Source organism: Centruroides vittatus, unplaced genomic scaffold (assembly GCF_030686945.1).
Source record: "Centruroides vittatus isolate TY-2023 unplaced genomic scaffold, ASM3068694v2 contig_1057, whole genome shotgun sequence".
Classification (NCBI taxonomy): domain Eukaryota; kingdom Metazoa; phylum Arthropoda; class Arachnida; order Scorpiones; family Buthidae; genus Centruroides; species Centruroides vittatus.
The window spans coordinates 1,366,535-1,381,580 of record NW_027120684.1 but is presented as its reverse complement, the minus strand read 5'-3'; the positions used below and the strand labels follow the sequence as shown (position 1 = coordinate 1,381,580).

The window sequence follows — 15,046 nt, the reverse complement described above, 5'->3', positions numbered from 1 at the left end:
TGAATGCCATCAACTTTATTGTCAATTACGGTTTGTGAGGTACAAAAAGCAGGCATGTGCCATTAAACGGCCATTTGTTCGTTAATTGTTTAAGCTGTTTTGGGACAAACATTCAGATACGAGAGAGAGCCGTGGGCGAAGACGGTTGTTTCTATCCGACCGATATGTTTATTATAGATAGGTAATATGGTGTGAGCACCAGACAACATCGCTCGAATGAAAAACTACATTTGTTGCTGGAGATGGTCCGTATCACATTCTTTTTTTGCATTTGTAAAATGAAAAGAACAGCTCAAAGGCGACATTTCTTGGCCTTTAATGTCTCCTCTAGGAAGAGATTTTAATGCGAGAACAAGGCGATGATAGTCTCTAAATGCGTTAGCTGCTGACTGACAGACGTAGTACACCTACAAACAAATTTTCTTTTTTATAATTCATATTTGAATATCGTTTATTTTTAAACAATAATAAGGAAAATTTGTCGTACCATGTAAGGCAGAATCGATTTGGCAAATGCGAGAGCGTGGAACACCGGTTACTTCACTAGTTTATGCCTCTACGGATGTCAAAGCAAGAACTGTGAAGTTGACGTTTTCTGGATCTCGTTCCATAAAACTCTTGCAAACTTTGCTTGCATCCTACACACCAGAAATATATTATTAGATGCTAGATTACAGATAATATCAATATCAGAAGTCAAAATAGATTATATGTTCCTAATATTTTATTAATAATTTCTTATGTAAACATTAAATGAATTTTTCCTGTAAATACTGAGAATGTTAATAAATTGTGTGAATGAAACAAGGTTTCATGCTGCAATAACATGAAACAAAAATAAATATTGCTAAAATAAACTTCTACAGTATAATAAATTACAATATAGAATTAAATGTAAACATAAACACAAAATTATTTTTATATCTATATTTACATTTAATTCCATATTATAATTTAGAAGCTTATCCTGACCTAAGAAAACAGATAAACAAAACAATATTTACAAAAGTTAAAAGGAGATATGGAAGTTGTTGAAATGATTCCAACAATTAATTTTAATCTCCTTAAACTGTAAAACTGATAAAATTGAGTTTGTTTAGTAAATAAACAGAATGTCAAGAGTAATTTTTTTTAGATTTATTGTATTTTCAGTCTAGTTCTTTAACTGTATTATTTTATCTGTAATTACTTTTCTTTTTATTTTTACAAGACTTGTTTATTTGTCTTGCATAGAGAATATGTTTTAACATTGTGGGTTTCTGTGTATATGTGTGGAGGGCCACTTTAAAGCTTAATAACTCCTGTGCCTTTTGTCAAAAATTTCTGAAATTTTTGAAAATTATTCAATTTGTTGCTGGATTTTTAAAATTATAAATGATCTTGAGAAAAATTAAAAGACTTAGCTACAAAAAATATATAATGTAAGGAATATTTAAGGAAAAACTTAGAAAAGAATGGCTACATGGATTGTTAAACAAGGTATATCTTAAGGAAAAAAAAACAGTCAGTACACTTTCAAAGCTAGAACCCTGCCTGGGATTAACAATGATATATAGAGATTGCACACATGAGAAAAACAAAATTAGCCTCATACAAAATTCAAAATAGTTAAAATAAATTTATATAAAAAGACAAAAAATGCATTTATGGGGTCATGTTTGTCCAGATTAGGGAAGGAGGATGGTGGGATGACTCACCTCTACCATATACATTATTATAGTGCATTTACACATAAACACCTTGGTTAAATTTTACATTAGGTTATGTTAGGATGGGGAGGATGGTGGTAGGCCACACTAAAACACTAAAATGCGTTGTCATCTGCCTTATATTCTAATTAGAAGTGGATGAAATTTAAGTTACAAGATTTGAAGACATACAAATCAAGTTAAATAAAAGCGTTTAATAATAATATAATTAATTACTTATTTAAGTTAATGTAATAAAAGTAATGCTGTTTATGTTTAGTTATAATTTAACCCCAAACTGATTTAACATGCTGTTTTAATATACAATATTGTAGTGTTCATCAGTTTATGAATATACTGTACAATTGGATTTCTTGGTTTTCTCCATTTGTGAAAATAAAGTATGCAATATTTAAATATTTTATATATATATTAATTAATTTGATAAAATAAAACTAACACTCACTCCATATAATTAAATGGATAGATAGAGAATTTATTTATTCTTCATTTTACTTCTGTATTTAAGTTATAAAGTTTATCTAGGCCCGAATAGATGAGGTCATTTGGCCTGGTGCCTGATACAAAAACTCAAAAATTTAATGTATTATGTAAAAACATGGTATGAAATAATGATATAAAATTAAAATTTATTTTGATTAGTAGTGAAAGATTTGTTTTATTTATTTTATTGACTTTATTCGTTTATTTTTATGGCTTTCGAAGGTACGCGAGACACCATATTTGTGGTTGTCCCCCTTCTCGCATCACCATTTTCAGATTAATTTTATGTTTCGTAATGAAATCTCTACACTTTTCATTCCAAAATATTAACAATAAACCAATCTTTCTTAATTAATCGGGAATCGAGAAAGTGGTGCGTGGTTCCTCCCCTCTTCTATGGCAATAAAACGAATAAAAATATACTTTGCACGTTACCACCAAGAAACTTTAAGTTACATCACTTGCAGACCACGTTTTTTTACGTAAGATTAAATTTTGGGAGCTTCCCTGTGTCGAGTGTCCGGATTAACTGGTCCTATGACAACCCCCTTTTTAGTACTTGCCCTGCACTTAGTTATCGGATGATATATAAACTATTTTAATGAGATTTTTTAAATGATAAATCTTAAATAAAGCTGATATTAATGAAAATTCGGGAAAGTAATCAAATTTGAAAAAAAATCGAAAGTCAAAATTGTACAGAAAATATAAATACAATTTAATTTCAAAAGTTAACAACAGATGGCGGAACGAGCGAAACGACGACAGTACTAAAGAAACGGTCGTAATTGAAAAATAACAAATATGTATATGTCGGAAGGATATGATAAAAGTGGGGATTTGCTCAAATCCCTAAGGGATTTTGGGCAAATTTGCTGAAGATATTAAAATGACAATTCTATAGAGTCATTTCCTGAAAAAAACTTGAGTGATTTGATCAAATCCTTACACTATTTTAGTGAAAAGATAAAATAAACAAGACAGGACTTGCATAGAACTGCTTGCGCTAGTTACCCGCCCCCACGTCCTTTCAACAGGCTAGTTGCCGGCGACCTCTGGTGCACGCGTTGCACAAATTACGTCACAATAGTCGCGCGCATTTATATTTTATTTTCTCTTGTAATTTGTACGATTATCAAAATAATGGCTTCGAATACAGGACAAAACCAGACTCAAACCGAATTTGTGTGTGAAGAACAGTTCAATGAAACTATCAGGACGTGTTTGAGCGAGCGGCATGATAAAGAAAAATATAAATGCGCGCGATTATCGTGACGTAATGATTTGTGCAACTGCGTGCGCAAATCATTACGCACGCGGTTGCACAATGATTTGTACAAATCATTGTGCAACTGCGATAAAGCTAAGTTTGCGAGAAATTGCTGGAAAATTATCTTTATTCGGAGGTCAAGGGGTTTAAGAAATGTTTCTGTGAAAAATCCAAGGTACAATGCAAAACAAATAGATGTGCCTGTAAAAAAATAACGTCCTTTGTAACTCCAGGTGCCACAAATCTACAACGTGTTTCAATAAAAATAAATAAACTTGGCGTTATCTCTATCTTTTCATATAAGTTCTTCTTTGTTGATTCGATTTTTTGTCATTTCACGAAACCAGTTTAGAAATTTGATCAAATCACTTCATTTAATTAGGGAAATGTCAATATCGAACCTTTATTTTAACATCTTCAGCAAATTGATCATCTCCCTTAGGGATCTGATCAAATCCCCACTTTTATCATATCCCTGCGACATATATATTAAGGGGAGCCCGCGTACAATGTTGACTTCAGACGTTTTTCTTCGAGGGAAATTTTTGGAGAAAATATTTTCTTACAATAGGTCGGTTTGAGGCCCCCTGCTGGTGTAGGCCCCAGGCAATTTTCCTTTTTTGCCCATAGGATAACAGCCACTGAGGGTAACACGATATATGAAGCGAATAATGTGTTTAGTTTCGATATAATTATTATTATTCTATAAAATAAAAACAGTGTTTTTAATACTTCAGTAATGTTACAAGTTACAAATGGACCCACTCCTGTACGAAAACCATGAAAAATATATGAATGAAATCAATAAAACAAATAAACCACCTGTAAATAAACTCGAATTTGTAAAACTTTTTATAAACTTTTTAATTATATATTAAAAATTTATAAACTTTTTAATATATTTTAATATAAAAGAGTAATATTTTGGACACCTTTCTCTCTCTCTCTCCTGGCCACATCCAAATGACACCTTCTGTCTGACACCCATTTTTTCTTAAAAGATTTAACTGAAAGTTATGGTATAATAAAAAGAAGAGGGGGAAAACCGTATGATGTACGAGTAAATCGCGACCACACCGTATATTACATATAATACAATAGGTTAGGTTGATTTGTTTGAAACGTGACGATTTATATGTGAATTTGACGTTATTTTTTCATTTGCTCATAACATTAATGCATTAAACATGAAAGAATGACGTCAAATTGACGTGACAATGCTCATTATGGCGTTGAAGGTTGCAAACCTATTGGAAATTTAAATACGTAGTCCTATATAAACTGACTGGTCCGACATAACAGGAGAATAAAGTTATGACAATTATTGGGCTGAAATTTTCAAAAACTGTAGACCCATAAATTCCCACTGGTGTCCTTTGTCTGTCTGTACTTCCTTAAACTCGAGAACGGAGTTAAATAGTTAATAATAAACAGACTCACGTTATTTCAATTCAAAAATTTTCCCTTGAAAGGAATTAGATTGGTGACCCCATAAGCATGACTCCATTGTTAACAGGAAAAGTATGATGTACAGGTACGAGACACTACTAGAATTGAGAGCATTGTGACGAAAAATTGCAGCCCGTACTGTGTATAAAATAGGAGGAGAATTAGGGATGAAAATTGTCTTCAGTGATAAGTAGGCCAATTTCTTGTTTAAAAAAATTATATTTTATTTATGAATTTATTAATGTACGAAGTATTATTCGATAAATTAATACAGTCCAGTCCGCATAAGTCTTTATAGGTATAACTCGACATCGTGGGGTAAGTAGTCAGTTTCCTGTAGTCCCGGCCGACTTACATAGGCATTAATGTTAAAAAACTCCAGTTTACTCGACACCGTCGGATAAATCGACATAGTTTTGCACTCGTTTAGACGTCCCATAAGTCGATTCCCCTTAAAAAAAACCTTCGAAAAACAACATTGGTGGGGTTCCTGAAGAAAAAAGAGAAAATTAAGAAACTTTTTCTCGGATTTTCGTCGCGGCTGTCTCGAAAACGTTAGAGAAAGTCGCCGTACAAAGATGTCGAAGATGCTCTGGTACGTTGGCTAAAGCAAATTCGTTCGTCGAATCTTCCTGTTTCGGGACAGATACTGGAACAAAAGGCGATGGAAATTGCTGCGGTACTTGGAGTAGAAACCAACTTTAGTGCCAGTGATGGATGGTCAGAAAGGTACAGTACATTGCACTACTGTACTATTTTCCTAATTGTAGTATTCTGGTTTTTTCAACTTTGTTTTAGTCGTCATATCGGATAACTCGACACATTTTCACTTCCCCTTGGGATGTTGACTTATGCGGACTCGACTGTATTTGAAATCAACTAACAGTTATGCCATTAGAAACTATTAGGAAACGTACAAGTATTTTCGAATTAAAAAATCGTGAAAGTCAAACCTCGATATACAGCTCTTCTAAATAGCGCCACTCTCTTAAAGTGCCAACGAATATTAGTGAACAGATCTTCCCATAAATATTAAATAGAAAACTCTAGTTTTTGAATATCTAAACGAATGATTTTGCATTGCAAACGACATTATTATTACTAAACCACACGACTTTCAAACTTCCAAAGTAGACGGCCGGATGGCCGAGCGGTAAAGGTGGCAGCCTACCGCTCTGGGGGACCCGGGATCGAATCCGAACGGGTCGAATAATCCCAGGAATTTTTCGGGGGATGGTCCGTTCGGATATGTCGGGCCCCGTCCCTCACCACCCGGTCGCCCCATTGTGGGCCTGGCCGAACCCATAATGGGCCTACTAAAAGAGGCCCTCTTAGTGCCCACAGGGCGGAAAGAGTTAAAAAAAAAAACTCCCAAAGTCAAACTTATTTCTTGTTATAATTCTTATTATTTGAGGTCCTTCGATTTAGCACCACCCGATTTACCACTCTGAATATATGAAGAGCGCATTCGTAATCATTCGTGTTTTAAAAAAAAACTGTTTATATAATTTATACAGGAGATATTTTTCAATCTCCGGACATCCCTTGAAAGAAAATCCTGTCCTCAACGCGAAATGTTATGGTTTCTTGGGCTAAGTGCCATTAACTGTAGGCAGTGTACATAATGGATTAACTTTCTACACAAAGTTTATGCTGTTTAACAGAAATAAATTGCCATCTAATTATAGATAAAACGAGTGAAATATTTGGCAGCCGTATCGGGAGACACTAACGTAATGAAATATTTTGACACCATTAAAAGAATCCACAGAAGATCGAATGTTTTCGATTATATCGTTACAAGAACAGAAGAATGGCCGAAGCGGTTAGAGTCAACCTACCGTTCTGGGGATCCGGGCGAGCGAGCAACCCAGGACTTTTCTCAAATTATCGACTGTTGGCCTTTAATTTTGTGCATTTAGAATGTATTCGTCTATTAATAAGACCGGTCAATGAGAATGAGAAACGAGAAACAATGCCCATCAATGAAAATCATCGAATCCGGACAGGTAGAAGAAACTCCAGGAAATTTTTGGGAGTGATGGATATGCCGGGCCCCGTCCCTCACCACCCGCACTAACTTTAAAGCCAAATATAAAATAAATATCCACAGTGATCACACGAATACTCGTATTAAAATGTGTGTCCGTAGTATTAACATTTTTTGAAGAACACCGAATATTTGATTAAACTTACCTCTAGCAAAGTTTCGTCGGAACAAGAGCCGTGATTAATGGGTACACTTTTTCTCCCATCTGTAACAGAAATCGCCATTACATTAGTTTGAGGAAACATTTATATTAATTACGAAAAAATTTACTAGTCTTGACGGAAAATAAATTAATCAGGAAATTGTAATTTCTTTTACAGTTTGATTAACTTACCCAACTCGTACAGATTTCCATCGATACAGACAAAAGTAACAAAATGCAAATTAACATCTTCTTCGGCATCGGGTGCCTAAAATGTTCGAATTTATAAGATATTTGTGAATTTTTTTGTATATTTTTTAAAAAAAAATTTATCAATAATTATAACCGACCTCTGTCTGTCCTTCTTGAGCACTGGCTTCGTGGAGTGCCACGATGTCCTATTAAAAATTTTAAAAGTATTTTAAATAAATATCACACAATTTTGTTTTATATTTATTTGAAATTTTAAGTCACTGACGTCAAATTTTTCTAATTCTTGTCCTCTTTCTTCTGGAGGCAGGTCTCTGGTTTGATCTATAAAACGTTTTAGGACGCTTTCCTCGTCTGTAAAGAGATATATTTCGTTTTGTTTTATCATATTCCGAATAACAATACTATATTTTACTTGTGTTTTATTCTTACCCATTTGAATCTTGTCGGCATTGTTTGCTATGGAATGGATGAGGGCTATTGTCCCGCAGGCATTCTTGATGACTTGATTCATAAAATATATGCCATCACTAACAGTTTGTCCATCCGACTGAATTCTCTCCGCTTCTTCTTGACAAAAGCTTTCATACTGAAATATTCAAATTATTCTAAATGATGATATACAACTTTTTTTAGCTCTTTCTGCCCTGTGGGCACTAAGAGGGCCTCTTTTAGTAGGCCCATTATGGGTTCGGCCAGGCCCACAATGGGGCGACCGGGTGGTGAGGGACGGGGCCCGACATATCCGGAACGGACGACCCCCCGAAAAATTCCTGGGGATTTCTCGACCTGTTCGGATTCCATTCCGGGTCCACCAGAGCGGTAGGCTGCCACCTTGACCGCTCGGCCATCCGGCCGTTGATGATATACAACTGTCAAGAGTTACTCATTAATAAAGATTTTATTCGTTATTAACATTTATACATTTTTAAAAAAATATAAAACGCATTCCTATCCTGAAAATTAAGCCGTTTTATAGTAATTAAAAATATAAGAAGTTTTTATAACAAAATCTCGTAACAGATGGCGCCACACACAATTTTATTTTTACTTAATACAGCAATATAAAAGTTTTTTTTTTTTTAAATAAAAACTCATAACAGCCGGAAAAGTTTGGCAACTCTCGTTGCTGGATTTTTTAAAAATTTTCTCCTCTATTTTCCAATCCAGTATAGCCTAATCTTGGTCCATATGTTGTCATCTGTTCTTATAATATGTCCAGACAACTTTTACTTAAAGAGATTTCACCCTGTCTAGCACATCTTTTTTCTTTGTTTGATCTCTTGAAGTATTTTTCAAGTTTTAGCTCATCATTCATCGTTTTATTCTTCTTTGTGTCTTTATCAATTTGTCAGTTAAACGTGCTTTTCCAGATTTCACGCTTTATCCACAAACGTTACAACATGGAGAATAAACCGGTTGAATGCCTTTGTTTGAGATTTGACTTAAGGATATGTCATTTTTAAAGATATAATTGAGTTTCTTTGAATGAGATTCATGAAGATTTTATTCCTCGTCCAACTTTCATTTTCATATTTTATTTAAAATATATATATATATATATAATATATAATAATACAAATAGCAATTCTTACTCTTTATCTCTTTATTTTAAATTTATAATTTACTTATAACAATAAAATCAGAAGTCCCGAAAGCACAGATTAATTACTAGGAATGTTGATAAACTTATACATATACAGTATAACCTCCGAATGACGGACACTAACGGAATCGAGACACTTGCCTGCTATTTAGAGGTAAATATAAAAGATGCCTTATTTGAAGGATGTAGAGATTCTAAAAATTTCCGTTAAATAGAGGTGTCCGCTATTCGGGAGTGTCCGTTAATACAGGTTTTATTGTATATAACATTTTTATAACATGTTTTAAAGTTTGGGTTTTTGACCAAATAAACACAGTTCTTAAAAAATAAAATAAATTTATTTTGTGCCCAAGTACAAACACTGTCACCAGTACCACACACGTGGTCAGAATGACTCTAGAGCTAAATCTAGGAGCACGGTAACGGGTTGCCAGGTTGGCCACATACTCCCTCTCCAGTGACAACGCTCAGTTCACCCAGAACGAGTTGACAGTGAGCAAGGTGCCTGGTTTTGTGTGGTCTCATCCGGCGGGTAGTTGTTTCTGTCCACAGGCCCATTGTCATTGTTGGGAATGGCAGAGAGGTGGTCGTATCTTTCAGAAAAAAAGCGGGTTTGAGGCGGTCGATTGAAACAGTTTGATTCCCTCGAGGTGTATCTAAATAGAAGTGTTTGTATAAGTGTCGTAGGACACAGGGGCCATCATAGATTGGTTGTAATGGTTTGCGTGAGGCATCATGGCGCACAAAAACGAGTGCGGCAGTCATCAAGTCAGGGTGTAAAAAATACTTTTAGACGAGTGTTGGACGTCTCTGACTGGGTGGATCGACCCCAAATGATCCTTCAACCTGCATATCAAGGTAGGTAAGTCGTTGGTAAGAGTAGTCTCATAGTCAGCGAGATCAGAAGGCAGTGCGATGGGTTCACCGTATGTGATCTCCGCTGCTGTAGTGTTGTAGTTAGAGATGATATAGGATCTTAGCCCCAAGAGGACGGTTGGGAGTTTAGTAACTCAATTATCGGTCAGCTGAGCTCTCAGCGAGAACTTGAGCTGTGCAGCGGCAATATCTTCCAGGAGTATTCCTGTTGTAGAAAAATAGAATCAATTCTTAAGCAGACGTCTGCTGCTACGTTGTTCTTCCCTGGTATGTACTGTACCCGATATCTGTGATAAATTGGCGAGGGGATGCCTTATCCGAACGCTGCTGAAATGTGTAGGTTAGGGGCGGTATATAAATGTATGATCGGTATATATTGTGAAATTCCTGCCTTCTAAGATGTGGCGGAAATATCTCACTGCTGAATATGCCGCTAAGAGTTCACGGTCATATGTGTTATAGTTAGCCTGTGGTTTCGTTAGTGCCTTAGAAAAGAAGCCCAAAGGTTCGAAAATGGAATATTTTTTTGTTGAAGAGCTGCTCCTATTGCAAAGTCTGATGCATCCACCATCAGCATCATTGGAAGGTCAGTAGAGGGATAGGCCAAGAGGCAGCTCCTGCTAGTTCCTCTTTGAATCGTTCAAACGCTGAGATTGAATCTGGGGTCCATTGTTTTTTTCGTTTTCGTTTCTCTCTTTTCCTTGTGTCTTTGCACAAATCAAAGAAAGCTTGTTACGTGCATGCCGTGTTGGGAAGAGACCGTCTATAAAAGTTGACCAGCTCATAGAACAGCTCAGAAATTTCCGGAGCTGTTCTATGGTATCCGGACGTGGAAAGTTCCGAATGGTTTGACTCGTTCGGGCAAGGGAATAATTCCTGCTTGGGAGACAGTATAGCCCAGGAAGGAAACCTCTGGCACACCAAAACACACTTTGACAGGTTGATGCTGATGGCATGCTTGTGCAGTATTATGAACAGTGTTCTTAAATAGAACAAGTGCTCTTTCTCTTACTGAGATGCGACGAGAAAGTCATCAAGGTACGAGTAGACAAAGTCTAATTCGCGTAAAATATTGTGAATGTATCTTTGAAAGGACTGGGCAGCGTTGCGTAGTCCAAATGGCAATTTTAAAAATTCAAATAAGGCAAAGGGTGTGATCACAGCCTTTTTGGAACATCCTCTGGTGCCACGGGTATTTGGTGGAATGCCCTTACCAGGTCTATTTTAAAAAAGATGAATTTGCCTCTTAGTTGGAAATTGAAATCTTGAAGGTGGTTTATTGGGTACCGGTCTGGTATAGTAATAGCGTTCAAAGCCCGTAGTCCCCACAAGGACGCCATGAACCCGTCCTTCTTGGAAACAAGATGTAGAGGGCTGGACCAGCAACTTTTGGAGGGCCTGCATATTCCCACGTCTATCATCTGTTAGAATTCCAGCTTTGCCTGTGCAACCTTATTAGGAGGAAGTCGTCTTGGCTTAGCAGTGATTGGAGCTCCTGTCATGACGATTGTATGGTAGACATGGTCTCTAACTTGTTGATATGTAGGTTGTTTTTTCAGGAGATTGGAGAAACTCCAAGAGAAGCTTGGAATACTTCTGTTGAGGTGATACCATTAGCACAGTTTGCTGATTAGTGATGGTGGTAGTTCCTGAGGTTGATAGGTGAGTGAGATTATCTCTAATCACTTATTCTTCAAATCTACAAGAATGCCGAAATGACTTAGAAAGTCTGTTCCTATAATAGGGTGCTGTACGTCTGCTAAGGTAAATGGCCAACAAAACGTTCGTCGGAATCCAATACCGAGTACAAGGAGGTGCTCCCCATATGTAGGTATCACAGAGCCGTTAGCTGCGTAAAGTTGTCGATTACTGATATGTCGTTTTTCTAGAGCGGTGGGAGGTTTTTCTAGAGTGGTGAGGATAGACAGAGATGTCTTCCCCGGAGTCTACTAGGAATCTGCGGCCAGTGGTAGTAGCGAGGTTGAGGCCGAAGTTTTAAACGCAAAAAACGTGTATACGTCGGACGTTGAGCGACGCTTTCCTGTAAGCCTAGAAGTTTGACAATGGTGTTTGAAAGTCAGTGAAATCATGCTCGACATTCCAAACGCCATTGTCAAACTTCTAGGCTTACAGGAAAGCGTCACTCAACGTCCGACGTACACGTTTTCGCGTTTAAAACTTCGGCCTCAACCTCGCTAGTATCAAAGATAAATAAGCGACTGGATGTTTTCTCCCCGCCCCTCTAAGTCGCAGATAGAGCGGGGCTTAGTCGTTTCTCGAGGCTTCCTTGATGATATGTTTAAAAAAAAACAAAGTGGGTGCACTTTTTGGCATTAGCTTTGAATTTGCTACCAACAAACATTATAACCCGGTAGATTTGGACTGGGAGAACGCCGTCATCTCTCTAAGCGTGAGAGAGAACGTGCTCGTAACTCGTGGATCGAAATGGTAAGTTCTGACACAGCTTTCTCCAAACGAGAGAGTCGAATGTCTGCTGGTTGCACCACTAGTGGAACAAATGTCAGAATTGGGACTTGTTACCTCCGTAATCTTGTCAGCCATAGAGGCTAAGGTATGGAGATTCTCTTGATTAGTCACTAAAACTGAACGCACGTTGTTAGGCAACCTCTGTAGAAAGAGCGTTCTAAGGAATTCGTCCGTTACTTGCGTACCAGCCAGTGCTCCATTTCTATTAGCCTTGCCGGGGGCTTTTTGTCTCCCAGTTCGATTTCTAGGAGTAATTTTTTCGCTTTTCTAGTTTCGGATTCTTCGAATTCGTCGATTAATCGCGTTTTTAAGTCCGTGTAGGGCGTGCTCGTCAACGGTTGGGATATTAGATCGGCGACCAATTCGACTATTTCACAGTCAAGCGATCCTAGTACGTGATGGTATTTCATAACCTCTGTTATTATATTAAACCTGTGTAAACCATACTTTAACGTTCTTTCTCCAATAGGGTGGAATTTTCACCGATACCCGTGCTACCTCGACGGGGTCTTCGCTGTTGAACATGACGGAAACATATAACTAATAAAAATATTCACAGAAAAAGTAAATAAGTTCTTGTGATCACGTTCGGGTCACCACTTTGGGTTCTTGACCAAATAAACACAGATCTTAAAAAATAAAATAAATTTATTTTGAGCCCAAGTACAAACATTGCCACCAGTACCACCTGTAGGTACTTTTTTTAAACTCTTTCCGCCCTGTGGGCACTAAGAGGTCCTCTTTTAGTAGGCCCATTATGGGTTCGGCCAGCCCACAATGGGACGACCGGGTGGTGAGGGACGGGGCCCGATATATCCGAACGGACCACCTTCCGAAAAATTCCTAGGGATTATTCGACCCGTTCGGATTCGATCCCGGGTCAGCAAGAGCAGCAGGCTACCACCTTGACCGCTCGGCCATCCAGCCGTCACCTGTGTGGTACTGGTGACAGTGTTTGTACTTGGTCATAATGACTCTAGAGGGAGACAAAAGACTAAATCTAGGGGCACGATAAAGAGTTGCCAGCTTGCCCACTAAAGTAACGAAGAAGAATTTTCTGCTTACCGAGATAATTGATAATGAAAAACTATTCTATTCTATAAATAAATAGACTCGCGATTAAAGTGATATTGTTCGATGTAACCATTGTTTTTGCAGACCCAAAATTGAATTCGGTGCCAAAATCAGAACGGTATGATAGTGTCTAATGTGGAAGTATCGCTAATTTGGTAGCCTTAAAATTATATATTACCTATAATAATTATGAATATTCGGAATCACATAAATAACCAATAACTGTATAACCCAATTTTAATAGAGATTAGGCGATTAGTCATTTTAAAATCCGGAAAATTTTCCGTTAAAAATTCTTAAGACGTCACACCCAGATGACGTCACAATTGGTCGGTGTACATTTTAAGTAAACAAAGAGGAGAATCTTCAAAATGGAGTTCATTTGAACGCTTTATATTACGTATTTTCTAATTGCTTAGGTAGAATGTTACCGGAAACGGAATGTATGTTACCTGGTCTCCTCCAGGGAATAACAGCAAAACGGCGACAACAGGTTGAGGAACAGACTGGAGAGCGTCTAGATCGATAACGTCTACGATGCCCCATTCGGAAGGAACACCCCCGTCATGGAGGAACTGGCAACAAAGATAAATAAAGAAGACATCATTGAATGTTTCTTTCTTAAAGAAAACAACAAAAAAATTAGTTTACAATTGTTTGTTTCGCGCATAACTTTGTTGCTATGCGGGTTGGTATTCGATCAATGCTTTAAACACTAAATAAAAAATTAAATAAAACTTTTTTTTCAACTTTATAATGGTGGTTAAGCCGATTCGTCTATCTAAATTGTCTTCATTTAAAATATTTTATTCGAAGTGTCTCAATTCGAATGACGTTGCAACGTGATCGGATTAAGTAAAAGTAGAAGATTCATTTTCGGATGAATCCGGAACTCACCTTATTCATAACCTACCAAAAGAGAAAAATTATGAAAAATTAAAGAAAAAAAATGGAGAAATTATGGCAAACAATTAAGGCTGCACCTTTTCTTATGTACTTACATCGGGGTTAGATTCCAAAGGTAACCACCTGGTGGACGTCATGATGGAGCTTGCTTGTCTTCTGAGATCTCCGAATGTTACTGACGAATGACCTAATGGCGCACTGGCGCCACCTAGACCACGTCATGTCTGGTTTTTCGATCGATTACCGAGTTATTCGGTACAGAACAACGCCATGCTTAAACTACCGATTGCGAATGACGCATTTTACCCTTATCTAGAAGCGATGTAAAACATAATCACGCTTCAAAAATGTCCCTGTTTATTTTGAGTTTAATTCGTTTTTCTATATTTATACCGTAATTTCCAATCAAAAACTAATTTATATCCAGAACTAATAATATACGTAATACACGAGAAAAAATTGTATAGCATCATTAACCAACCATTCATCCGTTTCTACGAAAAGTATCGATGCAAAAATATTTCGGGTTTATTAATAATCGGGAATAAAAATGGCGATTGAAATGTTAAATATGACATAAAATTTATCGATCCTTGCATTTTTAACCATTTTCTACAATTTAACTGTGTTTTCACAGGTAGAAAGTATTGTTAATAATGTGACTTGTAATAAAATGGAGGCTAGGCGATTGCTAAACGTGTTATCGACATCAATGATTTCATTTTCGAGTGATAATTTGCCCAATTATTCATAAATAAACATTTTAAAATCGGATTGTTCGACA

At 36.7% G+C, this 15,046-nt stretch overlaps 1 protein-coding gene across 1 annotated transcript; it reads right to left on the bottom strand.

Moving 5' to 3' along the window:
• LOC136972133 (ubiquitin carboxyl-terminal hydrolase isozyme L3-like) lies at positions 1-14,507 on the bottom strand. The gene is made up of 10 exons (XM_067266684.1): positions 14,358-14,507; positions 14,254-14,265; positions 13,809-13,931; positions 7,746-7,902; positions 7,582-7,667; positions 7,454-7,501; positions 7,296-7,371; positions 7,108-7,166; positions 488-638; positions 1-407 (listed from the first exon to the last, which is right to left on the bottom strand). Exons 1-9 carry the CDS (start codon positions 14,397-14,399, stop codon positions 549-551), a joined length of 693 nt encoding a protein of 230 aa, XP_067122785.1. The 5' UTR covers positions 14,400-14,507; the 3' UTR covers positions 1-407; positions 488-548.
• Positions 14,508-15,046: the final 539 nt, after the last annotated feature.